This window comes from Equus asinus, chromosome 29 (genome assembly GCF_041296235.1).
Source record: "Equus asinus isolate D_3611 breed Donkey chromosome 29, EquAss-T2T_v2, whole genome shotgun sequence".
Taxonomy (NCBI): domain Eukaryota; kingdom Metazoa; phylum Chordata; class Mammalia; order Perissodactyla; family Equidae; genus Equus; species Equus asinus.
This window is the reverse complement of record NC_091818.1, coordinates 18,131,287-18,158,626: the sequence shown is the minus strand read 5'-3', so window position 1 is coordinate 18,158,626 and position 27,340 is coordinate 18,131,287. Positions and strand designations below refer to the sequence as shown.

At 38.5% G+C, this 27,340-nt stretch overlaps 1 protein-coding gene across 5 annotated transcripts in view; it reads right to left on the bottom strand.

The window, feature by feature from the left end:
- Positions 1-27,340, bottom strand: part of EPC1 (enhancer of polycomb homolog 1) — a 92,217-nt gene that overhangs the window by 60,157 nt on the left and 4,720 nt on the right. For 3 of the 5 annotated variants that reach the window (XR_006521765.2, XM_044761923.2, XM_044761924.2), the window contains exon 1: positions 7,425-7,954. The exons of the other annotated variants lie outside the window; for them this stretch is intronic. Coding sequence is in view for 2 of the 3 variants with exons in the window: in XM_044761923.2 (XP_044617858.1) it covers positions 7,425-7,577 (153 nt within the window). In the remaining variant the exon portion in view is untranslated. Of the gene's footprint in view, positions 1-7,424; positions 7,955-27,340 lie in introns of those variants that run through there. 5 annotated transcript variants of the gene reach the window in all.

Genomic DNA, 27,340 nt, shown 5'->3' with positions numbered 1-27,340 from the left:
TATTGAACGCTTACTACGTGCCAGGCACTATTTCAGGTGCTGAAAACACATAAGCGAATAGACAAAAATTCCTGCCCTTAGAGAACCTAAATTCTAGAATTGTAAGATCCATAAAACGAATGCTGGTTTTTCACTGTTTTATCTACAGGGCCTATAATAGTGCTTGACTCAGCAAATGTGCAAAAAATATTTGCCATGAAAGTGAATAAAAATGAATTTATCAATATTTTCTGTTTTTGTACAACATATTTCATCTCAAATATCCCCACTTAGCTATTAGAACAATGATTAAATCTTTGCTTTAGACTTCAAAACAAGCATATTTGTATTTTGTTTCCCCTTCAGACTCTATTACTTTACAGGTAAAGCACAAATTTGCAACCATCACTATAAAATTCTGGCTCTAATTTCAAATTCTCATAACAGTAATAGCATTCTGCAACATCTATACTCATTTATATTTTTTAAATCCTTTAGTACTTGAGGCTTCCTAGAATAAACTGGAGCTGATTATCCATGCACCCAGACTACCTTTACTTCGAGTAAATTATGTATAATATGCAAATTAAGTTACTAACTAATTCAAGATTTAATGACTATTCTATAAACACATAAAATACATTTGGAAAGACTTAAACATACTGGTAACATAATATACCCATTACAAAAGGAAATTCTCATGGTCCTACCTCATTTTGCAGTTAAAAACCTGGGTGAGTGGGAGCATGCATGCAACACACTCACACAGTGTCGGAAGCTGGATGTAGCCTTAGGTCTGACAGCTCCCAGTTTGAGGCTTTTCCCAACTAATAATTACCTAAATTTAAAGACACAAGTTTCCACAACTATGTCATACAACTCTCTAAGGATAGAGAACATATCTAACATGCTTATATCAGACAATTCCAAATACAAGGGACTATATAAAGGTAAGTAGTTTTTAGCATCAACAAAAAGGCCATTTTAAACATTCAATAAGTATTTGATAATAATGAAATTCACCTGTAAAGCACTTTTTACATATACTGACTTATTCATTACTCAGTGCTACCTCGTAAGGTAGGTCAAAAGACTGATAACACACATGAAGAAACTGAAGTTCATTCAGTAAGGTTAAGTGACTTGTCAAAGGCCACAAAAGCCAATGTACATTTTCTCAGAGGATATACAACTGCTATTCGTGATTCTACAATTATCAAAATAATTAATCTCAATAGATAAAAAGATTTGAACCTATATTAAACCATCCACAGGACATTTTAAACCTCAGGTTATCTTTGCCTCTGGATTCACTCTAAGGCCACATCCTATTTCTTCAGCCAGCACTTGCTATTCTGAAGGAAATTCAACCAAAATGGTTTGCTTCAATAATCCACTGCAAAATTCATCAAACTATGCCACCATGTGTATCTGAAGCTGGACCAAACTTTTTAAAGATAACCGCCATAGCAACGAATAATTGAACAAGGGCTTTATCTTCTAAAAAACTGATTATAGCTCCATTCGTGCAACTCAGATAACGGGTCATAGTAGATATTACTAACTACAACAAGTTTTTGTTTTTCATCTACCTACTACCGTGGGGCTGGTGGATAAAATTCAATTCAGATATTTAAAGATGCAAAGTTAGGTATCCACTATGTCTGTATATTACATTACACAAAATACTGTAATAATTCAAATCACTACCTACATCCCAGGCTTTAAGTTAATAAACTTGATCAAGAAAGATTTGCCACAATTGATAAATGTGATGAAGACAACATAGTTAGCTTCAAGTAATTCACTGAAAGTAATTCTAGTAAGTTGTTTAAAACATCTGAATCACTTGTTTTTCTCACTGATTTCCCCATAAATTGATTTATTCTTACAGAAGTTATTGTAATATACTACTGTAAGTCACATTTTAAGGGTTCAAAACTTTAAAAGTAAAAGACATACTCTATGTAGTTCTGTCTCTGTATTTCATACACTCATACTGCTTTGCATTGAGACTCACAATTCATTTTATTCCCAAATTACAATATAAAATTCTCATTTCCTTGTTGGTTGTCTTCTTCTAAGAACTAGAATCACAAACTATACCATCATACCATGGTATTATTGCTCCTTTTAAAATGCTACCCTCTACTTTAAAATTAGTGTTTTAACCAATTGCTGATAACAAGTACTCTTAACTTTTCAGGAAAAGTGAATCATAAATATAGTCAGAATCCACCCTTTTCATACACAAACAGAACTCTTGCCATTACGTACATACGTACATACACATATATATCTTCCATCTGTTTCTTGACCATTATTGCTATTGCATACCATGATGTAGTAGAATGCAAAATATAAAATTAAAACTTAGTCTATTTTAAATAACATATTAGAAGTGATTTTATATTTAATCCCAGCCACAAATTCATGAACCTGTAAGCATGAACTTTGTTTACAAAATTTAAGCTACCCTTTATTTATTTATTTGGTGGGGAAGATTGGCCCTGAGCTAACATCTGTGCAAACTTCCTCTATTTTGTATGTGGGATGCTGCCACAGCATAGCTTTATGAAAGGTGCGTAGGTTCTCGCCCAGGATACGAACCCACAATCCCCAGACTGCAGAAGTAGAGCATGCGAACTTAACCACTATGCCACCAGGCAGGCCCCATAAGCTACCCTATATTTAGATGGTACTTTTAATTAAGTCCTGTTAATTAACAGAAAGAAAAGGCAGTTCAGCACAAATTCCATTACAGACTATAAAGCACCCACAAAACATCATTAGATACATAAGCCCATTAGTTTCTCATTATTATTTTTTTATAAGAAAATGAAATCTAAGTACAAACAGAATTAATCCAAAATTTCAAATATAAAATAGTACACTGAAACAAGAGCTAATTATTAACACTTCAGGAACCTAGACACTACATAGTTTTCAAGAGGTCCCCTTTGTGATTGAGTCTCCAGTCTCTTCCTGAGTTGCCTATAGCCTTTAATTTTTCAATTATCCTTCTATTAAGTCTATATAATAACTGCCATATTGATAGAACTAAAATGACTGAAATTTTTAGGACAGCAGATCTTCACCTTGAGCTTTCTGCCCCACCTCATTACAATACTGTGAGAAACTGATGACAAAGATGAACTTTCGCCCTAGAAACATATACCATCACAAAATTGTATATGCATGCTGCAGGAATTCACTGACTTCCAGAATCATTTCCATGGAATCCTCAGAACCCCAGCTTAGAAACTTCTATTCAAAAATATCTTGGGCAGGAAAGAAAGTTCAAACTAGATTTTATTATTGCTTCTCAATTATTTGATTTTATCTAGACTAATTATTTGCTACTTAATGCAAACAGTCCAAATATTCTCAATTCTTAATTCAAACTATCTGCAAAAATTAAACTTTGCTTCTACTAAAATTGAGATTTCAGATATTTCACTTCCAAGATAGTGGACAGAATGGAAAAAAAATCTAGATTTTTACAGCTCCAGATAAGACCTAAAAAATCTAGGTTTACAAAATTTTAAAAGAAGAAAGATCGATTCTTGGTCTCTTTCAAAAAATGAGAAATCATACTTTTAAACTTAAAGTGATTTAAACTTATTTTTATAAACAGAAAAACTAGATTTTTGTTATTTTGAAAATGTAGTGCTTAACTATTTTTTCTCCTATCAGAGATATGTACATATTTCCAATTTTCCCCTAATTAAAAATGAGAAACAACTGTCCACTTTATAAATGTCCTTAATTTGGGTTTAATAACATTGCATACTGGGCCAGTAATGAAGGATGTAGTTTTAAGAGGAGAGAAAAAGTAGGTGTACGAGATTTTGTCAGGTTAGAACCCTATTAAAACAAGGTGTTGGGTTGTGAAGGCTAGAGCCTACTTCTGAGTCTCAAAAGTAGCTGTGCAGGGTAATACCAACGTGACACCACCATTAACATCTTAATTACATCACATACCCTACCCAAACCAGGTTAGCTAACAGAAGAAAGGTTAACCCTCCAGCCCTTATAATGGAGCCACACTCTCCAGACATCCCAATGAAAAGGTTCAACTACTGTGCGAACATGGTAGAACCAATTTGTTAAGTATCACTTTAAAATCAGCTTTTTCAGAATGTCTGTCCTAAAGGGAGAAGTATCCATAAAGGAGAATTATAACATAAAGTTCCAATTTTAACCAAAATATGTCAAACTTAATAAAAACATTCGGTATCACTGATATCTTGGAAAAGTTACCCTTTCAATTAAAGGAAAAGCCGTGGCACTAAACTTACTATTTTAACATTTCTAACTGCAAAGTTAAAATCTTAAAGTTAAGATTGTAATGTTAAAATAAAAACCTTAAAAATATAATAATGGTGTAACATCTACCTCCCCCAGCTTGTTTAAACTTTTGTCTTCTTTAACCCCTAAAGGGACTCATTTATGTCATATTTAGAACTGATAGTCTATTGATTTCCTATGATTTGAAAATAATTTCTTTAATTAACTCAGTCTTCATCAACTGTTCCTTTTTGATTTAGGAAGTTACAACGTATTACATTATACCAATTCAGACATTTAATCTCTAACATCTATGATTCAGTAAAGTGCTTCAATTTATTACAATCTGGAGTTATTTTTCACTTCTACAACAATAATAAAAAAATGATGAACTAAGTTCTAGAACTGAGTAAAATTCATTTTGGGGAAGAGGGGGAACTTCTACTTAAAGTTGTTTCTTAAAAATTAAGAGGCATGCCTAATTAACTCAATGTATTCAGCTTACATTATTAAGAGGCATGCCTAATTAACTCAATGTATTCAGCTTATATTATTAAAACTGTTTAAATGGGAGTACATTAAGAAGTGTTATTTTGCTAGTGTTAAGACCTAGAATTTCTGTCAAGTTTACCAAAGAATCAAAATATGGTAACAACTATCAGAAATACTTCACATGACAATTCTGCAGATATATTTTGATCACGAAATGCTTTCTTAATCTGTCATCTTTCATGATCAAGATAGGATTATACTTTTTCTAAACTAGATGTTCAATTTAGGTTCTAGGTCTCTCTGATCTAAGAGACACCATAACTAATGTGTCAATCAAAGGCAAAAGTTTGTTTTAACCCTCTATCTTAATAAGTATATCACGCTTCAGCAAATTATCAATAAGTTTTTGTTTTTCTAAGGTCAACTCGGAATTCAATTACCTTTATTTACACTTAGTATACATTTGCGATATTGTGTAACATGCTACTTTCAATATTGTGTCTATATGGCCTGCTCCTACTACAATCATGAACCACAGGGCTGCAGTGCAGCTGATGACCTGGTACTGTTTCCATTTTTCTGTTCGGGTCAGTATCTATTCCCGAGGTCTATGCCTCACTGATCATAGTTTGGTTGCTTGCGAAGTGAAACAAATTCTAAAGATGACGGAAAAAGGCTGTGTGAAGGAAAAAACAAATCCATTATGTCTCTCAAAAACAGGGACTCCACGTTACAAACTAATGCTATCTATCACACTATAAAATGTCAAAATTATTTCAGTGAAAAAAGTTATCTGTAAAATTTAACAAGCATTGATACTTCAGTTGAGCCCAGCTTTCAGACTGTAGCTCTCGGGACTGTGCAAAGTGTTCACAGAAGCAAGACTTTAAATTTCTGAAGTGTACTGTAGTGCTGTCTTGCTTTTATCTAGGCTCTCCCCTCCTTGGCTGCAAAACAAGAACTACAAATTAATATCCAGGGCATTGTAGCACTGACACCCCAACCTGAAAGTATTACCCGTAAAACTTATGAACAGAAACAAAAATAAAACCAAAAGACAAGATTCTGCAGTCACAAGTACTTTAATTTTTAAAAAACAAATCACTTCTTTTAAAATAAACAAATGGCACCATTCTACTCTAAAGTTGATACAAGAAAAATAAAGAGGTTCTGTCTCATAGGTCAGGTGCTGGAAGTCAGTACTACACTAGACAATCTCAACTACTATATACACTTAACTGATCTAAAAAGTTAAGATTTAAGACACTACTCTCAAAAGTAACATTCGACTGTCATAACTATTTTACTTGAAAAGGTTAAACAACCCAAACAGTTTAAATAGCTTTATTATAAAAATCAACATTACAGAGCATAATTTCTACATTGAGAAGTCTTACAGTACCAAATAGAGGCATTACAGTACAATTTTCCACAACAGAACTGCAGCGCACAAATCCAGCGACTCCTTGACTCCTTGAACTGTCAATACACTGCACCCTGTTTAAATGGCTGTACCTGAAAACCAAGGTATGCAACTCCTTAGGATCAGCGGTCATCAGGTTATACTGTCAAGGATCGGGGGAAATGACAGAAGATTCCACTAACCCTGCGTCTGAACGCAACTTCCACAAGGTAAAGCCACAGCCGTGATAAAACGTCTACTAGCTGTAAACAGTTAAACACTGAAACCCATCCAGTGGAGACCCCTCAATGCTAAGATTTTTGTGGATGAATTCACTCAACTTGAGTTCGGTTATGGAAAAGAAAGAACCCTCTTTCAAAATTGACATCCATAACATCTACTTAAATTGGGTCTTTTCTCCCCCTATGTTGAGAAACCAGAAAGCGGGCGAACTTAAATTTTATTTTTCAAAAACCTCCCAAATAATTAAAGTCACAGGCTTTAGAAGAGGTACGTTCTCCAAAAAAGCGTCTGCAACATTTTCTCAAGGATCAAAGAAAAAGTCAGGGATAGCAGCTGAGGACCCTCCCGCCAACCAGAACAGGGAGGGATGGATGCAGACGTCCCGGCAAGGAGACGGGAACGAGGTCTCATCTTCCAGGAAAGCGAGCCGCCGGGCACACGGCCGGGCTCTCGGCGCTCCGCCGCCGGCCTCGCAGCCGAACCCCGCCAGGCTGCCCCGAGCGCGGCCGGCTCTCCGAGCCGCCGGAAAGCGCCATCCCCCCGCGCGCAGAACCCGCGCTCCCCGGCGCCGGCCGCGCGCGGAGGCCCAGGCGGCCCTGCAGCGCCACCCAGCGGCCCGCGGCGAGGCCTGCAGCGGGGCCCGCTCGGCGCCGGCCGCCGCCCCCGCCGCCCAGCCCGCTCCCCTCTCCGGATGCACCAGGCCCAGCCCAAGAACTAAGAACACAAAATGGCTGCCGGCAGCTCCGTCACGTGACCTCTTTGTGCCTTTCAGGCTCCCGAACTCCGCGGGACCCGGGGCCAAGGGGCCGGGGTCGGCGGGTGGCCTTCGAGGAGGCCCCGCCGGGCCGCGGCGGCCGGGGCTCGAGGCCGGGGCAGGCGGGATAAAGGCCCGGCCGGCGACCGGGAGTCGGGGCGAGGAGAAGATGGCGGCCATTTTGTGTGGTAGGCAGCCCGCCGCCGCCGCAGGCAGCAGAGGCAGCGGGCCTGGCGGCGGTCGGACAGGGGAGTTAACACGTACCGACTCCTCTTCCTTCTCCATTCCGGTGGGCATCTGCGGCACGGCCCGGTTAATCGAGGCGTACTCGTGCAGGTCGGGCAGATCCTCACAGCGGAACACCGGCAGCGGCTTCGAGGCGTCCAGCGCCCGCGCCCGAAACGACAGTTTACTCATCTCAGGCGCAGCAGATCCCTCTCCGCTCTGGGGAAACGGCCCCGGCCAGCGGGATCATGGAGAACCGGGGGTGCGGTCCCCACTCGCCTGCCGCTGCCGGGGACTTGAGGGGCGGAGCGCAGAGCCCGCCGTCCGGGCACTACCGGCAGCGGGAGGGTGGGAGGCTGTGCCGCGCCGCTCCTCGCTCGCTCGCTCTCTTCAATACGCCATGGCCAACATGGCGGACATTAAAACTCCACTGTGCGCTCTTCAGCCAACCCCAGCCATTCCCCACACTGCATCGCGCAGCGGCGCGGGCACGCGGGGGGGGCGCGGGCTCGAGGCCGGGCGCCGGCACGGAGCGCGCGTCCCGCCAACCCCCGGCGCCCGCCGGCCCGCGGCCCGCGCCTCGCCGCCGCCCCCGCCCTGCCGGCCCGAGGGCGGCCGGGCCGGACGGGGCGGCCCGCGCGCTCGGACCCGAGCCCCTGGCCGCCCGCCTCTGCCCGCCGCGCTCCCGCTCGCTCGCTCCCGGCCGGCGCCCTCCTGCCGCCGAGGCGCCGCCGCTCCCCGCGCGCCCGCTGCCCGGCAGGCGTCGGCCGAGCGCGGCGGGCCGGCACCTGTCAGCCGCCGGGGCCGCCCGGCCAGGGGCTGGGGGGCGCTGCGCACGCGGGCAGACGCGGCCGGCGGTGCAGAGCTGCGCGTTAGGTCTTCAGAAGGAAAATGCAGACGGAATAGGGGCAGAGGGCTACTTTGGGTGAACTTTTAGCGGCAATTATTTTTACGTGTAATGGATAGGCTCCGCAACAAATGCTCGGTCCCTTCTCACCCATTGGGCTCAGGGCACTCTGCTCCAAAGTAGTATTTTTTAATCCAGTATTTTAGCTACCTATGTCCGCTCTTTTATTCTAATTGAAGCAACGGGAATAATTATTATCGGACACTGTAACCTTCGGGAAGAAAAAATTTAAAGCAAGACCTTCAAAATTTTAGTCAGTTCTTTACATGTAGCTCAGGATTTTCTGTTTGCACGGAAAGAAGATGCTGCTTCAACGCGGCTATGAGTTCGCACTTACTCTTATCATTTGTTCTCTGAAAAACTTTATAAAATTGAGTCATATGAAGACCTGTAGTGATCCTGCCAAACGAAAAAAGGAATAAAAAAGGGAAAACTGTATTATCAGAAGAGATTCAGATGGATGCGATAGATTGTTAACATTTGGTTTATGTTATGCAAGAAAATGGGTATCCAGAGAGCTCTTTCCAGTGGAATATTTTAAAAATCAGAAAGACTGTTGGGGTGGGCTTAATAAGTTTGGCAGCGAAATTTCAAATGTTCATCGAGATACAAAAATGTTTCGTCAGTCTGCTTTTCTCCTTGGGAGCTGCATAGTAGAAATAATCACTATTCTTAAATACGGGGTTGGATTGGAACTGTTCTTAGCTTGAGGCGTACAGACAAACCACTCTTTTTCAGGTTGGTTTAGCTACACTCTACCGCGTGGGGAGAAGACACGGAGAGCACAGATTGCAGTTATCCAAAACTATCCTAAAACTCTAATATTGATAACTCACCTCTGTGAGGCACGGGGCCTTTCTCTACATTTCCTATACTGAGACTACGCATTTATTCATTCAGTGAGCAAACGTTTATTGAGCCCTCATGGCCCTCCAAGTATGCTGCTGATTACTTAGCATCCACAGGGCTCTTGGAGGAGCTTAGAGAGTGGGAAAAAGATCTGTGGATGGCAGTTGCCACCCCTGAGGAAAGTGCTTTGATGAAAGCCCAGGCGATTGTGGGAACCCGCAGGAGCAGCGCCCAATCCATGGGGAGTGGCTCTAATGAAAGCATTCAGGGAAGGCTGTTTGTAGGAGACGATATCTGAGTAAAAATTATATGGGGTAAGTATGGGTTAACCTTGCAAAAACACGAAGAGGAGAAAGATATCTTAGGCAAGAGAAGCAGCATGTGCAAAGACTCAGAGCCATGAGAGAGCATGCCATGTTCTGGGATCCTCGAGAACTGCCAATTGCACTGTGGAAGAGGACACCTATTGAGCCAGCTGTGGCAGTTCTGAAAATACTGGCTGAATATTAGTATTAGATTTCTGAAAATTCTTGTAGTAGAATTAGGTTGATCGAGCAACCTAAGACTTCATAGAACAAAATAGAATCTCAAGTCATGAGTGAAGCACCAAGGAAATGAATATATATATTTTAAGCTTCTTTAAAAAAACAGCCTATGGATAACAATTTCCACATTCTACACTGGTAATAACGGACGCTATACGACTAAGGTCCTTGTTATCTAGAAATTCTAAAATCACCCTCCACGCAAGTTCAGAGAGATGCTTACAAATTGAGCTTGCCTTATTGCAGATGCTATGCCTGCTAAGAGACACTTTCTTTCTGCAGTGGTTCCCCATCCAGCTCAATGCCCTGATTTCTAACTCTCCATCCTACTAGGTTCCCAAGAACCAGATGCTGGAGTCTGGAGCCTCATATTCACTTCACTTTCTTCCCTACCTAAGGGGCAGGAATGCAGCAATAAAGATTCAGGTTTAATTTTCCTCAGCTTCTTTTATCCAACAAAGAGTTGCCTTGCAAAAAAACGGCTGATCTTGCACTGTCTTTTGCTTTAACTTTTTTCTATTCCCAACCTAAAGTTCCCTCTTTCTCTAAGTATCCCCAACAATAGTGATGTGAAATTCTCAATATTGCAAAGGATACATACTAGTGTAAAGCTGAATATATTAACTTTTCCTTAAAGCGAAACTCCTGGTTGGGAAGGGATTTTCAATATTTAAAATAGTTTCAATTCATGCTACAAATATTTATTGAATGATTAGGCAACACACAGTACCATCATGGTAGAGGATACAAATAAGATACTGATAAAGGGACACCCAGTAAAGCAAAAGACCAGGACAGGGCAGTATGGGGAAAGGCAGTGCCCTGGGAGTTCAGAGAAAAAGCAGTTAGTTCCAGCTGCATTGATCGGACATCATGGAGAAGATAGCATGTGATTTGGTTCTGAAGGATGACTAATATTCCAATTCATAATGGGCACAAAATGGTAGAATAAAGAGTATTCATGGGAGAGAGCAACTGTGTGACAAAACGGCAGGAGGAGGCAACTGCCAGGTGTGTTTGAAGATACGAAGGTTTATTTGGCCAGAATTCAGTAGGAGATTCTGACAACAATCCAGGTGTAAGGTAAAACTGGCAAGAACTTGGGTGGAGGGAGTAGGAGTAGAAGGAAAGAGACATAATTTTTAACAGTAATAATAATTACTTATAATAACTTCATCCTGAAATGTGATTCATTTCAAATACAGAACTTCTGCTTAAACCATAAAAAGGAATGTATCAAATGCACTGCAGTTTGTTGTATGTAATAAACCTGAAATGTGGCTCTAAATATTAGTTTATGTCCAAAATGTGCCCAAGTCCTAAAATTTCTTTTTTGAAATTGTTTCCAGGATTTGCCTTCTTATTTCCATTCCCATTGTCTTAACCATAGTCCCCGCTCTCATCATTTCCCACCCAGAAACAACCTCGAATTCAATTTATCCTTGATTCATTCATTCCTTCAATAAATCTTTACTAAGCTCCTACTTTATGGGACGCTGTGCTGGCACTCTCCTGATAGTGGTTAGTGGGAACCCATGGTGGCTGGCAGAGGCTGTGGGTCCTGGGATATGAAGAACAAATCAATGTGCCGAAAACCCCACTTTCATCTGTATCCTCCCTTCCCCAAGCCATTTCTTTCTAACTGCTCTTTAGTTAGCCCATCAGATAAAGCCAAATTTGTTTTGGCATGGTTGTCAAGGCCTCATCATTTTGCCTCAAACTATCCAATATCATTTCTCATTATTGCCTAAGATGAGCTCTTCACTCTGATCACTAAGTCTCATCACCATCTTCAGAAATCAACATGTCTTTCCTGCCTCCAGGTTTTTATTCATTCCTTTCTCTCTAGTCTCCTTGTCCCACTTCAGACTGTCTACTAGCTACTGAAATGCTACCCACTTCACAAGAATGTTTGGAGGATTAAATAAAATAATCCACATAAACCATTTAGAATCATCTCTGGCCTACAGAAAACATTCAATAGATGTAAGCTATTGTTACTATCCTTCAAAATCCAACTCAAATATAGTCCTTGATGAAATTTCTTTGACTACTTAACCTCTCTGGCCCAAATTTCCTGATCTGAAGAATGAGTGTGTGATTTGGGTGAATTCAAATTAATTCTTAAGCCTACATCAATCTTTCTCACCTCTGAACTCTGATTACAGTTTCAATCATTAAGATTGATAACTACCATTTATTGAACATTCACTATGGGCCAAGCAATGCAGGAGTACATTTTAAATGCATTGTCTCACTTAATTTTCATGACAGCCCTGAGGTGTGTCCTGTTAGAGAGACTGCAAGACCTGCCTCTGGGCACAAGCTGGCGAGAGGCAATGTTAAGAGTGGAATCCCTGGTGTCTGATTTCAGAGCGGAGCTCCAGAAACCAGAGAGTAAAGTCAAGTGAGGAGGGAACTAGAAGTGGGGAAGGAGAGATGTTGAATGAAGCCTACTCTTTCGAGAGGTTTGGCAATGAGGGGAGGGCAGAGAGAGAGACAGACAGACAGACAGACAAGGGGGTATTCAGATCACGTGTTTGTTGTTTTTGAAAGTGGGAAAGATGTGAGGGTGTTTGTATGTATGCTGAAAGCAAAGAAGCATGCAAATGGATTAATTTAGGACATCTTCCTCTGAGACAGGAAGGAAGGAGGGCAAGAATGGATAATGATCCAAAGAAGTTAAATCCTCTTTGATGGGACAATAAGACTTTAAAAATCTTGATACTAGTTTTGGTAGCAGGAGTCCAGAGAGACTAGGCAAAGTGAGAGCTAGGCAAAGTGGTTTGTGCTGGAGAACAATGATAAGACATGATCTCTATAGCCTCACAGAACTAATAATAAAGTGAGCTACTACATTTGTATTTAATTGGGAAAATGTGAAATTAATTTCTTTAAAATGTGTGAATGCACAACGATCTCAACATTCAAAAATGATATAGTGCTAGAATTGAAAGCATTATGCAAAAGTACTAAAGACTGAATTAATACGTTTTCACTTGGAGTAATCATTTTTCTTAACTTTCTGTGTTTTATTTTCATAATAAGCTGTATAAAGAAATGCCATCAAACAATTCTTCCAACATAACATTTAGGAAAATAAAAACTGAAAGCCCTTTATGATGCATTTTTTTTTCCACTTAGGAAATTTTGGAATGTAAATATTGCAATTTCACAGAAACAACATCTGAACTACTGATTTCTCTGCAGAGTTGACTTGCATGGAATCCTGTACATAATATTGAAGAACTATGCTTGATATAAAATAATCCAGAATGTGTCCAGAAACAGTCTATCTCTACCTTAAAAGAAAAAAGGGCAAATTGTTAATCTTAGCAACCTGTAGCAGAATGGACTCAAAGTTATTTCAGTTTAACTGCATCTCCAATATACATGACTAAACCAAATTGAGCCTGTCTGAGAAGGAACTAGAATTTTTAAAAATCCACAAAATGGTTCTAGCAGAATTGGGATTAAGGAAAAAAGATAGTGAAATATAATATATCTTATTGTGTAAAGTAAAATCCTAAATTTATGGAAAATCTGTTCTAAGCACAGCAAGGATTTTGCCAAAATTTAGACACCCCCCAAAAAAGGTGATTGGGTTAATTTGACTATTTTTAGGATTTGCCTTCCTTAATTCCCAGGTCCCATAAATCAACTGATTTCTTCCTCACCATCCTGGTAGGCAGCTGATGAGGCCTCTGTGGCAATACTTTAGTGAAGATACTCCCCGATGCAGTTGGACAAGTGGTGGGAGGTATAAATAGGGAATCTAAAATAACTAAAATGAAAATAAAAATAACCAACTGTTATTGCTCAATACTTTTTTTAAAAAAGATTTTATTTTTTCTTTTTCTCCCAAAAGCCCCCTGGTACATAGTTGTATATTTTTAGTTGTGGGTCCTGCTGGTTGTGGCATATGGGATGCCGCCTCAGCATGGCCTGATGAGCAGTGCGATGTCCGTGCCCAGGATCTGAACTGTTGAAACCTTGGGCCACAGAAGCAGAGCTCGAGAACTTAACCACTAGGCCACAGGGCTGGCCCCTGTTCGATACTTTTGAACAATACAATATGTTTAGTACTTAAGAGAGGAATGTCATACATTCCAGCAATTGACTCGCCAGAAGAATAAAAGTCCATCTTAGAAAATAAGAAAAATTGAAGAAATAAACCTTATCTTTCCAAAAATATTTGGTAGTATTTATCTAAACTGGATTTTGTTAAATTACTGTTACCTTATTTAATCCAATGACTGGCGCTTACCAACAGACTACTGTGTATAGTCCAGGTGTTAGTCCAAGGATGTAAGGGGCAGAAGGATATAAAAGAGAGAGAGGGGAGGAGAGGAGAAGGGTGGAAGGGAGGAGGAGGAAAAGGAAGGGAAAGGGAGGGAGAAGGAAAGGTAGCAACTTTTAGGTGCCTTACAATCTTAAGCACGTACAACATACTACTTGAGCGTTAGTTTCACTAAGCAACATGTACAAATCAGTATGGTATAAACTGTACATGAGATGTGAAGGGATGAAACTTAGAGAAACAAGAGAAAAAACTGTTAATGAAGTAGAAATTTATGTTTAAGGTTTAAGTGAAATTTATTAGTGAGTGGTCAACAAAGAAAGATTGACAGGGAAGAGGGCATTCAAGAGAGAGAGACTATTGCTTCTATGACCCAAGGAAGGAAATTATTTCTATTTTCCTTCTGGAACTTGAGGCACAGAATTATCTTTTTTATTATCTAATAAGTTAACATTAGTGAAATAAAGTTTCACTTTCACTATATTTATTCTTCTTTATGATACTTTGAGTAACATGTGCCAGTTGCTTAGATAAGCGCTCTGAATCCAGTTCCTCCTCTCGTCCAGAACAAGGAAGGGAAAGTGAATGATTTCAAACCCAAGGAATGAGTTTATAGTGTGAGGAATGATTCCTGGAGTGAGGGAAGGGCATGGAGAATGGGCCCCAGGGAACACCAACATCTAGCAGAAGCACGGAGAGAAACCAGGTGAGGTCAATATTTAAGGAGGCGATCAATGAGAAGGACCAAAAAGAATAAAGAGGTCACTGGAAATCATAGCAAGCATGATTTCTATGGGACGCTGTGGGTGAGAAATCCACTCTGGCGAGGTGAGCCGTGAACCGGAGCGGTCATATGCAGAGTGGTGCCTGAAGAATGTTAATTAATCATTTACCAGGCAAGCCAAAGCCAAGTAAAAATTTGAAGTGATTTCCCAGTGCCCTCTTATGATACTTTTCTAGGTAGCTGCTCACAGGAGTGAAAGCACCTTGAGGCCAAAAATCAGCTTAGCTTCAGGACACAGCCAGGGACACAGGGTAGCCATCATCATCAGCACTCCCCACATTAGACATTGGAAGAGAATGCGGTCCATTAATTCATGAGCCTTCTCAAAATCCTGGTGACAGGAGGAAGTAAAACATGTCTTCCATCTTTACAGTTGCAGAAACTAGTAAACAAAAGACCAACCTGACCTGTTTAAGTGAGTCACTGACAAGGGCACAAGCCACATCCAGATCTTAAGATTTCTTCTAGATTAGGTTTTCCAAACACTGGACTCATAAGCCAAAAAAACAATGCAAGTACGCTGTGGTAACACATATATCTGGCTATATATTTTGGTTTAAATTTATTTATTCATAATAAGGTTAATATTTTGGTGTTTTTATTTCTTCCAGTCTTTTCTGGTTTCGTTTTTGTTTTTCACTTGCTTGTTTTATAATATTAGAATAATGCTGTATATTGTTTTGTGGTCCAACTTCTCAGTATAATCTGAGAATGTTCCCATCTCATTAAACATCCTTATAAGATTATTTTTTAGAAATACTTATCCCATGTATATACCATAATTTACCCAAGCATTACCCTCTTAAGGGACATTTAGAATGTACTGACTTTATTATAATGAACACGTATAATCTTAATAGAGCATTTAAAATAAAAAATGCATTTAAATTTTCACGGTGTAAGAATGAATGAATGAATGACAGAATGAATGTCTGCTGTTCTTTGAATAACAATAGTGTCAAGTCTACAGAAAGGAAAGTTGGCAATTTTACCGTCAATCTGAGTTGATGGCAGAGTCCTAGGTCCTACATATCAATATTTCTTCCCAGATATTAGCTTAGCATTTTTCAAAAGTATGTTCCAGAGAACACTAATCCCAGATGTTATGTTCTGAGATGAGAGTTACATAAAGAGTTACATATAAAACCAATAAGTTAGCAAAATACTGCCTATTACATCTTTCTCTTTAAAATATGCATGGGCTCACAACACATAGGCTCCAAGATGTCCTGCAGAAAAGAGATCTATTTCCTGATGCTTAGCACAGTATTTTCCAAATTTATCTGACCATGCACCCCTTACCATGTACTATCAATTATTACGTGTGGTTCTATATAAGTGCACCTTGGGAAATTCTATTCTAGGCGACTCAAGGAAATAGAAGTTTTTCTGATCAAATTATCCTTTTAATTACTTACGAGGTCTGACATGTGAGCTTTGAAAAAGTATGAAGATCTTATAAATGTAAAATACTATCTTTGCTACAACTTCTTAAGATTTTTATTCTGCTAAAAACAGTGCAAATATTTAAATAAAACCAGTGCAAAATATTTAAATAATATAAAACTGGACAGAATTCTAACAGGCACTAGAATTGAGCAGATTGCTATACTTTGGCAATGGATTCAGTATTTAATACCAAATTAACTAAAACGTTCAGCTACATTTCTTTGCCAAAGTTTCTCTACTAAAAGGAACGCGTTGAACTTTTATTTGGAGATTTTACTCTAATTTAAGCTCTTGGAGCTGCAGTTCCTCCATCCATAAAACAGGAATCACGACAGAATCTGTCACCCAGGTTTTCACATTGATTCAATGAAATCATTAATGCAAAGAGTTTAGCATGAACTTGACACCAAAGTCATGCTCAATAAACATGAGCTATTTTTTAAGGATATTTTTATCCTATTCCTCTGAATACATCATTTTGCTTTTCTGAGCTTTTTTTCTATGTGTGGTATAAAACATAACATTGATTGTAAAGGCTTCAAAACTCTTAGCTAAGGAAACAAAACAAAACTAAGAAATCCTCAAATGAACCCAAAGACCAACAAGATACATATATATAAAACTAATTTCTGTAAAATATTATACTCATCTCCTAGAATCTTTTTGTTTTGTTTCCATTTAGTATTGTATCATTCCTAAGTGAAAATCCACAAGGGGCTCTGCTGCACCCTTCCCCCTTTCGCCAAATGATTCATCAGGCGGTCACCCAGGCACTGCTGCGGCTCCAAATCAGGTCAAGCAAGCTTCCCAGGGGTCAGGGCCTCTCTGCACAGGTTGCTACTGTTTCCCTCATAGTGAGTGCTTTGTGCAAAAACAGTCAAATGATAAGTAACATTTTGCATTTAAAGTAGCAACAGAGTGCAGACACAGCATTACGCACTGGAATGAACACTGGCTTCCACGTTTGAAGATCTGGATGCTAAACTAAATATGTATCTACCATTTACCAGCAGTACGACCCTATGGAAATGATTTAATCTCGGAGCCTTGAGTATCTCATATGCTTGGTCTAGAACAAATGAGATAATAGAGTGAAAAATCTTTGACAATTGCAAAGTGCTACACAAATATAAGGAAGAATATATATTTTATTTCAATTTCACCATAGTGGTTAGAAAGGACATATATATACATGCCCCAAAATAACATATTGGAACAGAAAATCTGTGATGTGTTCAAATCATGCAGTTGATCACAGATTTGATTGTTAGACTAGGGCCCTTTGGACATTTCCTTAAATAGGAAATTTTTAAGACAACACCAAAATTCACCCATTTTACTTGTTTTTCAATAGTCTTGTTGGACCTCTTTAATTTATCTTGCTGTATTTTTTCAATTACTCTAGAAAGTATCTAGCACTCATAATGTGTCTAGCACAATATATAAGATTAGAAAATCTATGACGTTTGAATTGTTTTGAGATGAAATGTACCTGTACTATAATTTTTACAATTATAAATTTTTATAATTTTAATGTAATTTTCTCAAAATTTTCTCTTTGTTATCACTCCATTTAGAATAGAAAGATCAATAAAAATGTTTTCTTCCTGAATTTTCTCTGCTCACTAATTTCTTCCACTTTTAACTCAGCATTCTGGGTTTCTAGTAGATGATACGCAGGAGTTTTAAGAAAACAAATTGCTAAAAGACAGAGTGTAATGTGGTGCTTAAAAGTGCTAGCTCCAGAGTCAGACGGTTTGGGTTTGAACCTCAACTCTGCTCTCTCCTAGCTCTGTAAACTTAAATTCCTGACTTCTATGCATTTCAGCTTCCTCCTCTGCAACGTGGCAATACTGCATACCCTCCAAGTATTATCTGGAATAGATAATAATCCATGTAACCAAATTTACTGAGCTCTTACTTTGGGCTTGGAACTTATAGGCATTATCTCATTTCATCCCTGCTAAATCTTACAAGATAGCTTCAGTGCCTGTTGTTATAGTAACATTTCAGTAAGTATTAGACATTATTAGTTCACAAAAAAGCTGAGTGTTTTTCTTAAAGAAGAACTAAGGGATAGTTTCCAGTGGAGGATGGAAAGTTGGTTGCCCCTGAGTAGGCTGAACCAGGTCCTAATTACCTTCATTTTAACAACAATGCTAAACTGGATTTACACTAGCTGTTTGGTCCTTCTTCCCCTTGAACAAAAACACTCAAAACTCCGATCTTAAAAAGAAAGAAATGCTGAGTGAAAAAGTATTCCGTCTTGAATAATTTTTCTAACCCTATCCTTTCTCCTTCCATTCACAAAAATGCTAGTGTGCACACATACACACATTCTTCTTTACATCAGGCTTGTAGGGACACCCTGTGTGCCTCTGCAGTATCTAGTTACCCTTCTTCCATCTTCATAGAACTCTCTTTGCCTTTATATTCTTGGGTTGTTCCATAATTTGTGCTTTTTCAAATAACTAAACTTTCATGGTCTACTTGAAAAATAATGGTTCTTCTTCTACAATATATACAGCTATGTTGTATAGTTATACATTGTATAATGGTTTTCCTTAAAATTCTCTCTTCCTAATTCTCAGTGGGAATAAAAGAACAAAATAATTTTAAGTATAGAGAAAAGAGTTTAATTTTATAATGGTATTGTCTCCATCATGTGGATTTTTAAGGCTATTTTTTGCCTCTCCCAAGCCCCAGTACATAGCTGTATATTCTAGTTGTAAGACCTTCTAGTTTTTCTGTGTGAGCCTCCGCCACAGCATGGCTACTGACAGACAAGTGGTGTGGTTCTGCGCCCAGGAACTGAGCCTGGGCTACTGAGGTGGAGCGCACCGAACTTTAACCACTAGGCCATCAGGGCTGGCTCTTAAGACTATTTTTAAAAAGCATAAGGCTTTTTAAGCCATAGTACCTTTTCATAACTGAGTCATCAGTGAATTAAAAAATATTCCATGCTTGGGATCTCACCTGTATTACACAGTGATTTATGAGCATTTTATTTTAGAATATGTAGGTTCCAATTCTGGTTCTGCCGCCAAATAGCTGTATGACCTTGATCTTAATCCCCCTGGGCCTCAGTCCCCTGAACTTTGAAAAGAAGGACCAAGACTTGATGATCCCTTCCAACTCTTCCAACTCTCAAATTTTATGACTGTCTCTCCTTTTCTATAGTTGGTAGGAAAAAGTGGGGATACACGAAAAATTTTAAAAGTAAAAAGCTAAGAAGAGAAAATTAAATTTGATATGATTTCTGTAGAAAATATGCCTTTAGTATTTCCTGACTATACGTTTACATAGTATAGAAAGCCTTTAAGAAGGGCATAAGAGCAAATAAAGTCCTGGAACATATGCTCTAGGAAGAGTAATTTCACTGAGTGGGTCAAAGATGTTATGCTCTGTTAGCTGGTAATTAGTAACACTTGATGCTTAAACAGAAGGTTCTTATAGGATGCTTAGTAGCAGTAGCTTTGCCATTAGTATGGTCAAATGTGATCTGAGAAATCCATGTAGCTTACGAATATATCACTAAAACTGGAAAATAAAAATTCAGAATGATTATGAAAAGAAAGATATAAACTTCAAAATAAAAGCTAAAGCAGAAATGATCAAAATAATTAAGTCTAGTAATGAAAGGTCTGTAATTAGTCTGACATTCCCACTGGAAAAATGCAGGGAATTTCTATGTCAACAAACTAAATAACACAATAGTATTGTCTAGGCAATGAGAAAAATATCAACAGGAGTAACAACAACAATAGTAACAATTTAACCAGTTTAACAATTTGAAAAGTAGGATGAAAGTATGAACAGTATATTTAAATCTTACATCAAAAAACTAGATTATGTTTCGCTTACTTTAATGTTTTCCTAACATTGTTGCATTTATTGGGCCCCACCTCTGTGCAAGAATTATATTATGAACCATGGGAGATACAAAAGAACAGATGTTATTGCCCTTAAGGAGCTTAGTTCCTGTAAAACCAAACAGGGTATGTCCTGTGTGTGTATCCTAGCATATCCTGGTTTGAAAGGTAACATTGTAAATAATTTGATATTTTTATATTTTCAGATTTACAATGATCGAAATAAAATAAATAGGAAATGTTTCATAAATTTACAAAGAAGTTTATTTTCATCTCTTTTCATGATATTTAAGAAGTAATTTTCATGTAAACTATCTAAAAGTTTATTCATCATTTCAGTTTCCTTAATAAAGTTGGAAATCAATATTCAACAATTATGGAATAGCCAGCCATCAATTTATGTGGCCATTTAAAGTGACAAGCATAAGGTATTATGTCAATACATGGAAAGAAGCATATACAATAAAGTGAAATGAGTGAAGGAAAGGACCACCCACACAGGGATCACAGCCTCCTAAGCCTGTATGGCGGACACTGAGAGAATCAGGAAGAAACAAAGAGAAAGAGAAAGAGAAAGTTTCTAAGTGTGCTGTGTATGAAGCAGTATGATACCATCTTCCTCACACACTTGAGAGAGTTTTTCTGGTGGGTGTGAAGTAGCATTTGAAATGGCAAATTCTAGAGCTAAAAAAATCTACATGGAACTTCCAATTTTCCACTCTTAACATCGCTTACCATCCAAACTTTTAAAAAGGTTAGTAAGAGGTGGATTTCATGAGAAAAATCCCAGGAAATTTAGTCTAGATAGTCTTAAATTTTGATATGAAGAAAAAAATTTCATTTAGAAGTCCAAAAATTTCATAATCATAAAATAATCAAAATTTAAAATTCCACATATTTGGTATGTAAAATAGACTGTATATTAAAATTTCTATTCATTATTTAACTAAAATTTTATTTTAAGACAATTCCCAGTTTTTCACTCGTTCCTTTGACATAGTGTGGCTGAACAAGCATAATTTAAAAAAATGCAAAATCTTAAAGAGTAATATAAAGGTTTTCCAATTGAAATGTATACATTTTCAGATTTACATGAACTCTAAATTCCTCCTCATTTGAAAAGAAATAATACATATACAACTGTCTTTTTTTATGCTCTCAAAGAAACAGCAATTTCATTGTCATTAGCCAGCCTGTTTTCTTCTTTTCTCTTTTAATTTCTAATCATTTTTGGGAAAAGAATACTAAATTATTATTAACATAAGTAGCCTTAGAGATGTAAATTTATAATTGTCAAGAAATATCACAGAAGCAAATCCCTTATGCATTCTTTCAACTTTTGAGTGCCCTTATGCTGCCCCCTGCTGTCCGGTGTCCACACTAACTGAAAATTGTCCCAAACTTTCAACCTTTTCTATTCTCTTCCCGTCAAAACTTACCTGGCCAGAGATCCAGACTATTGGAATTTTCCTCTACCAGGCTAAGGGGTAAACAGATTAATAGAAGAAAGAGGCAGTTCCCTCCTTTATATCCCACACCATTTTCTGGCACCGGCAGACATCCAGATTCCTTAGGGTGGGATTCCAGACCTTCCTGTGCCGGTTCTATGAGACTCACATTATGGGTCTCGCTGTCCTAGGCTCTAACCCTGAATGTTACAGCTTACTGTCCACTCACGCTGGCCTTCTAGCTGATATTTCCAAACGCTGTGTGTTTTTCTCCTCCTCACCTGTGCTCATGCTGCTTTCTTTACCTGGAATGTCTTCTGTCAGTTTCTGCATGTTGAAAACCTACGCGTCTTTCAAGGCTCCTGTCAAAATTACCTTCTTCATGAAGTTTACCCCAATTCCTAAATGCTTCTCTTTTCCCGTTCTCTCTTTAATCCTTTAAGACTCAGCACAATGTTGCTGGTTTTTTTTTAATGTAGTAGAAGTTCAATAAAGATTTATTTAGTGAGTGAAGAGCAGATAACAAAGAAACTTTAATTCTTAGAAAGGTTACCTGATGTATTGACTTTTAATAAAGTACCTGGAGAGGATAATGGGATCCTCTCTAATGGTGCAACATCCACACACCTGAATGGGGTGATCTTTTTAATTCCCGTTACACTGTGTAAGGCCTATTTTGATCCCTGAAATCAGGGGTGTCTATGAAAAGAATGAACCTAGAACATATATTGAGTGCTTATGACATGTCAGGCACTGTTCTGAGTGCTTTAAATGCATTAACTCATTGTAGTCTCACAACAGCAAGTGAGGTAGGTAACATTACCTTGTTTCATAGAAGAGGAAATGAAGGGTCTGGACAGTTACGTAATTGACCCAGAGTTATACACACAGTAAAAGGCAGAACTAAGGAAGTCAGAGCAGTCAAAGTTGTGTACTTAAAGTGTTCTCATAATGTCTTCAATAGAAATGTGTATGGAGAGGTTCTAGTCAACTATTTTGGAAGTTAAAAAACCTCAATAGAATAAGCTTGGAAATTCTGATCATGTAGTCAGACAAAGCCACGAGAGAGATTCAGTGTCGATTAAGTGTCTGTTAATATCTGCAAGAGTTTGCAAGACAGAATGTGAAGGAATGTAGGATTGTGCCAAGTTCAAAGGTCTCTACATTTAGATATAAAAGACAGTTTTATATTCTAAAAGATTAAGCAATGCAAAATCTAAGTATTTGTCATTTGATGTAGCTGCCTGTGTGGGGACCAAAGATTCTGACCTGACTTGAAAAAAAGTAAAGATGTGATCAATATCTTAGGCAAGTAGGCTTTGAGAATACTTTTCTTCCCCCTGATATACTGAATATAAATAAGGCTCGGCATGTCACATCAGTGGCTCAGACAAGGATCTAGTGTGCTCCAATCAAAACCTTTGCTTATCGAGAAACCTCAATAAGTTGAGAAGGCAGACCAAAAAATTCACTTAAGAAGGCAACACCTAAAATTGTTGGTAGGACATAACTGTTTTCTTAGTAGGTAAGAATCTTGTAACTCCAGAAAGATTTAGAGTAAATACAGAAATGTTCTTTTAGTGTAGGTAATTGTTCTGTTTAAGAACATTTGACCTAGTGGAGTAAGAGGTCAGCCTATTAGACTTTTAAGTACAACTCCTACAAAGTTATATGTAGTGTTGAAACATTAAAGAGAACTTAAGAATTACCATACTGTTTAGAAGTTAAATTTTATGAAATATGTAAGACTTTCTTAATTTCTTGAAAATGCTTACTAAGTACCAAAGGAGGCAATCACCTGTAGTAAATTTATAAATGGAGTAAAAAAGTTGGGAGGTGTTTAATGAGGTGATGCTATAAATGATACCAAATTTTAAAAGACCATGATTTCTAAAATTTGCAAGCTTTATAATATGATAAGATTTGTAGAAAAGTTTAAAAACATAAGGAAGAACTACCTTTGGATATGTAACTTTAAAAAATTTCATACTATTCTTTAAAAACTCAAATTAACTTCACAATAGTCTTTCAATATACAAGACTCACCCTTGAGGACATCAAGTAACATAACTTAAGAGTGGCTATTGGGCTGTTTTTCTCCAGCTAAAGTTAGTTTTCACTAGGCAGTCAATTTAATGTTTTACCCCCACAGAACTGGTTTGACTGTACAGTTATTCTTTATTTTGGTTTGAACTTTCCTAGGAGACGGATTACAGCTTTTGAAACATTGAGGTGATAAGTAGCAGCATTTAATATACTGACATCTCAAATTTTTGGTTTAGTGGCTTACCTCAGTAGCGTAACTCAGCAATTCTCAACCCAGCTGCGTATTAGAATCCCATGGACAGCTTTTGGAAAGTGCTTATGCCCAGATCCCATCCCAGACCAAGTAGAATCTCTGGGGGTGTGGTGCAGGCATTTTGTTTTTAAGTTTCTGGGTAATTCTAAGTATAGGCTGAGTTGAGAACCACTGGTGAAACAGTGTGAGCCTGCCACAGTCTGAAGGACCAGTCCTGACCAATAGGACTTCCTGCAATCATGGAAATTGCTATAGACTGAATGTTCATTCATATGTTGAATCCCACCAACCACCAATGTCCCAAATTCACATATTGAAATCCTAACCCCTAATGTGATGGTATTTGGAGGTGGGGTCTTTGGGAGGTGATTAGGTCATGAAGGTAGAGCTCTTGTAAATAGATGAATGCCCTTGTCAAAGAGACCCCAGGAGGCTTCCTCACCCCTTCCACCATGTGAGGACACAGCATGAACCAGGAAGTAGCCTCTCACCACATAAGAAATCTGCCAGCACCTTGATCGTGGACTTCTAGCCTCCGTAAGTGTGAGAAATAAATTTCTGTTGTTTATAAGCTACCCAGTGTACCGTATTCCCTTATGGCAGCCTGAACAGACTAAGATAGAAATCTGCTGTTCAATAGGGTAGCCACCAGCCAGATACAGCTACTGAATTTTTAATTTTAATTAATTCAAATTTAAATTTACATAGCCATATGTGATTAGTGACTACTGTACTGGACAGCACAATTCTGGAAGTTTTAGGCCATTGGTAATGATCTGAGTCTATTATTATATATTATTATATAAGTGCTGAAAGACTCTTTTTGATAATGGACCACGCCAGTCCAAACTTACTCTTGCCTCTTTGGGGTACTTCATACTGGCTTCCTGACGAGGCCTCTAGTGGTGTGCAACGATAGCTCAAAGCCTATGGAGGCTCCTGGGAATGTCAAGGAAATTGAATTTGCTGATTTTCTTTTATGCATTTATGTTGGCAGTTTGTTTCTTGGACTTTATACTTCAATGGAAAATGAGCAAAGGCCTTCAGAACTGAAAAATTCTTAAGTCTCAAAGCAGTGAAGCAATTAAGCTCTTGGAAAAGGTCCTCTTTGCTCCTTGGCACACTATATTGTTTTTCAACAGGAGGTTGTGACCCGTCTTGCAGGATGGAGAGTTTCCAGTGGATTGGGGCAGTGGCCCGAGTTTCAGAGCTAAATATAGGTCACTGGCATGGCAGCCTCTCTTTCTCAGTCTCATCAAAATCACGTCCTACTAATGAATGTGGGGCATTGGTGGTTGGTGGGAGAAATCTCGAGAAAAACAAGCAAAATGCCATAGATACAGGAGTCTTTTTCAGATGCAACTTGCTGTTGAGCACAACTAAGCTCTATTTTTACCTGCTTTTAAAAATAATTTGTAAATTATGGATCACTATTTTAAAAAAGTTTAAAAATGCACATACATATGAATATGTATATTCATGCAAATAAATAAATAAAGGCAAATAAATCTCAAATGTATATTTATGTTGAAGCATAAGAAGACTCTTCCTTCAAATCATTGCTCAACTCTCACCTTTTTGATGAGGCTATCCGGACCACCTTATTTAGCGGTTCAGTATATGTTTATTCATATATTTGCCACATATTAAATGATGTCCTTTAAAGCTGGGCATATTTCAAAGCTGAAATATTTATCATGGCAGGTACTATCTGATTCTTTAGAGCAGTGTCTCAAAGGGGAGTCCCTGGACCAGCAGCAAGGACATCACCTGGGAGCTTGCTAGAAATGCAACTTCTCAGGCCCCACCTCAGACCAACTGAACCAGGAACCCTACATGTGGGTTTTAGGTGATTCTGGTCCACATTCAATCTGCATTTTAGGTGATTCTGGTCCACATTCAAGTTTGAGATCCATTGATCTAGAATACATTGAAGCCCCCAAAAATGTCTCAGGGGACTAAACATCATACATCCCAAAGTTGGTAATGATCAAAACATTTTGGACGTAAAATTGACCTTGTAAGTTGTGAAACAGAAGTCAATATTCTATGTGGACCTAGTGTTACGAATCCTGAACTTTCCCACTTCAACAAGGCCTCACTGAATCTCTAGTCTTTGATCTTTTCTTGCCCCTAGAAAAATTCAATGTCTGAAAGAATTTCATAAGATGTTCCTGAAGAGATGCAGTATAAGTGCACCCTCAGCAAATTCAACATACAAAAATTCACGCATATACAACTGATAAATTAGGCGGGCAATTACTTATTTTATGAAAAGACTACTAGATGTATAAAATAATTCACTGGAGGGTTCATTCAAGCAGTGATACACAGGGCATTTAAAATATGTCAATTTATGGAATATATATTTACAAATATCTGATGTGACAGTATAGAAGGGTAGGTAAGTCCACAGGCTCTGATTTCAGACTTCCTAGGGTCAAACTCCAACTGTTTCATTTACTGTCTAACCTGGGACAAATCTCTCTCAGTTTCATTGTCTGTAAAATGGGTATAATAATTGTCCTATCTCCAAAGTTTGTGTGAGGATTTAAGGAGATAATAAAGCTAGCATTTAGCCTAGAGGCTGGAATGTAGTAAGTGTTAATAAAATGGTTTTTTTTTTTCCCCCTGAGGAAAATTCGACCTGAGCTAACATTTGTGCCAATCTTCCTCTATTTTGTGTGTGGGTCTCCACCCTTGCATGGCCACGGCGAGTGGTATAAGTCCGCACCTGGGCCGCTGAAGCAGAGCACACTAAACTTAACTACTAGGCCATGAGGCCAGCCCCTTTGTTTTTTTTTTAATTAGCTGCATCCATGACCAGTCTTGTCTCTATGAAAACAGATATTCATGTTTTATCACTCAAGAATGTTTATACAAAGCAGTTAAAGTTTATACAAAGCAAGTAGGAGCTAACTATATCAAGTGCTGGACACTGAGCAGGTGCTCACCCTTCCAAGAGCTCCTCCCTGCCAAACCAATCATGGGGATTTCAGTCTCCTGCTCAGTGACTGGTTTAGGGATGAGCAAGTCCTACAAACCTGGCCAATGAGTGGTAAGAAGTAATGTGCTGTGGGCCTCTGGGAAAGAATCTCTTCCCTTATAAAAAAGTGCAAAAGAGAAACTCTCCTCCCTTTGGAAATTGCAACATCAGGATATGATGCTTGGAGCTACGGCAGACATCTTGTGGCTATGAGGAAAGATGTTACTGACATTAGGGCAACGTAAGAGAATGGGACCTACCAAGGAGCTTGATAACATTGTTGAGCCATTGAACCAAACTGGCTTGCCTCCTGATTACTAATTCAGTTGAAATAATAAATGTCCTTATTTTTTTATGCCACTATCAGTATTAAAAAGCAAACTAAATGACATAACACTTCTAGCTAGTATAGGTTAATTGGCTCTATGACAAAATACTTTGGTGATTTTATTCTTGATGTCATTTTAAACCACATATAGAGAATCCTTAATGAACAATTCCTTCTCCTCCAATCCA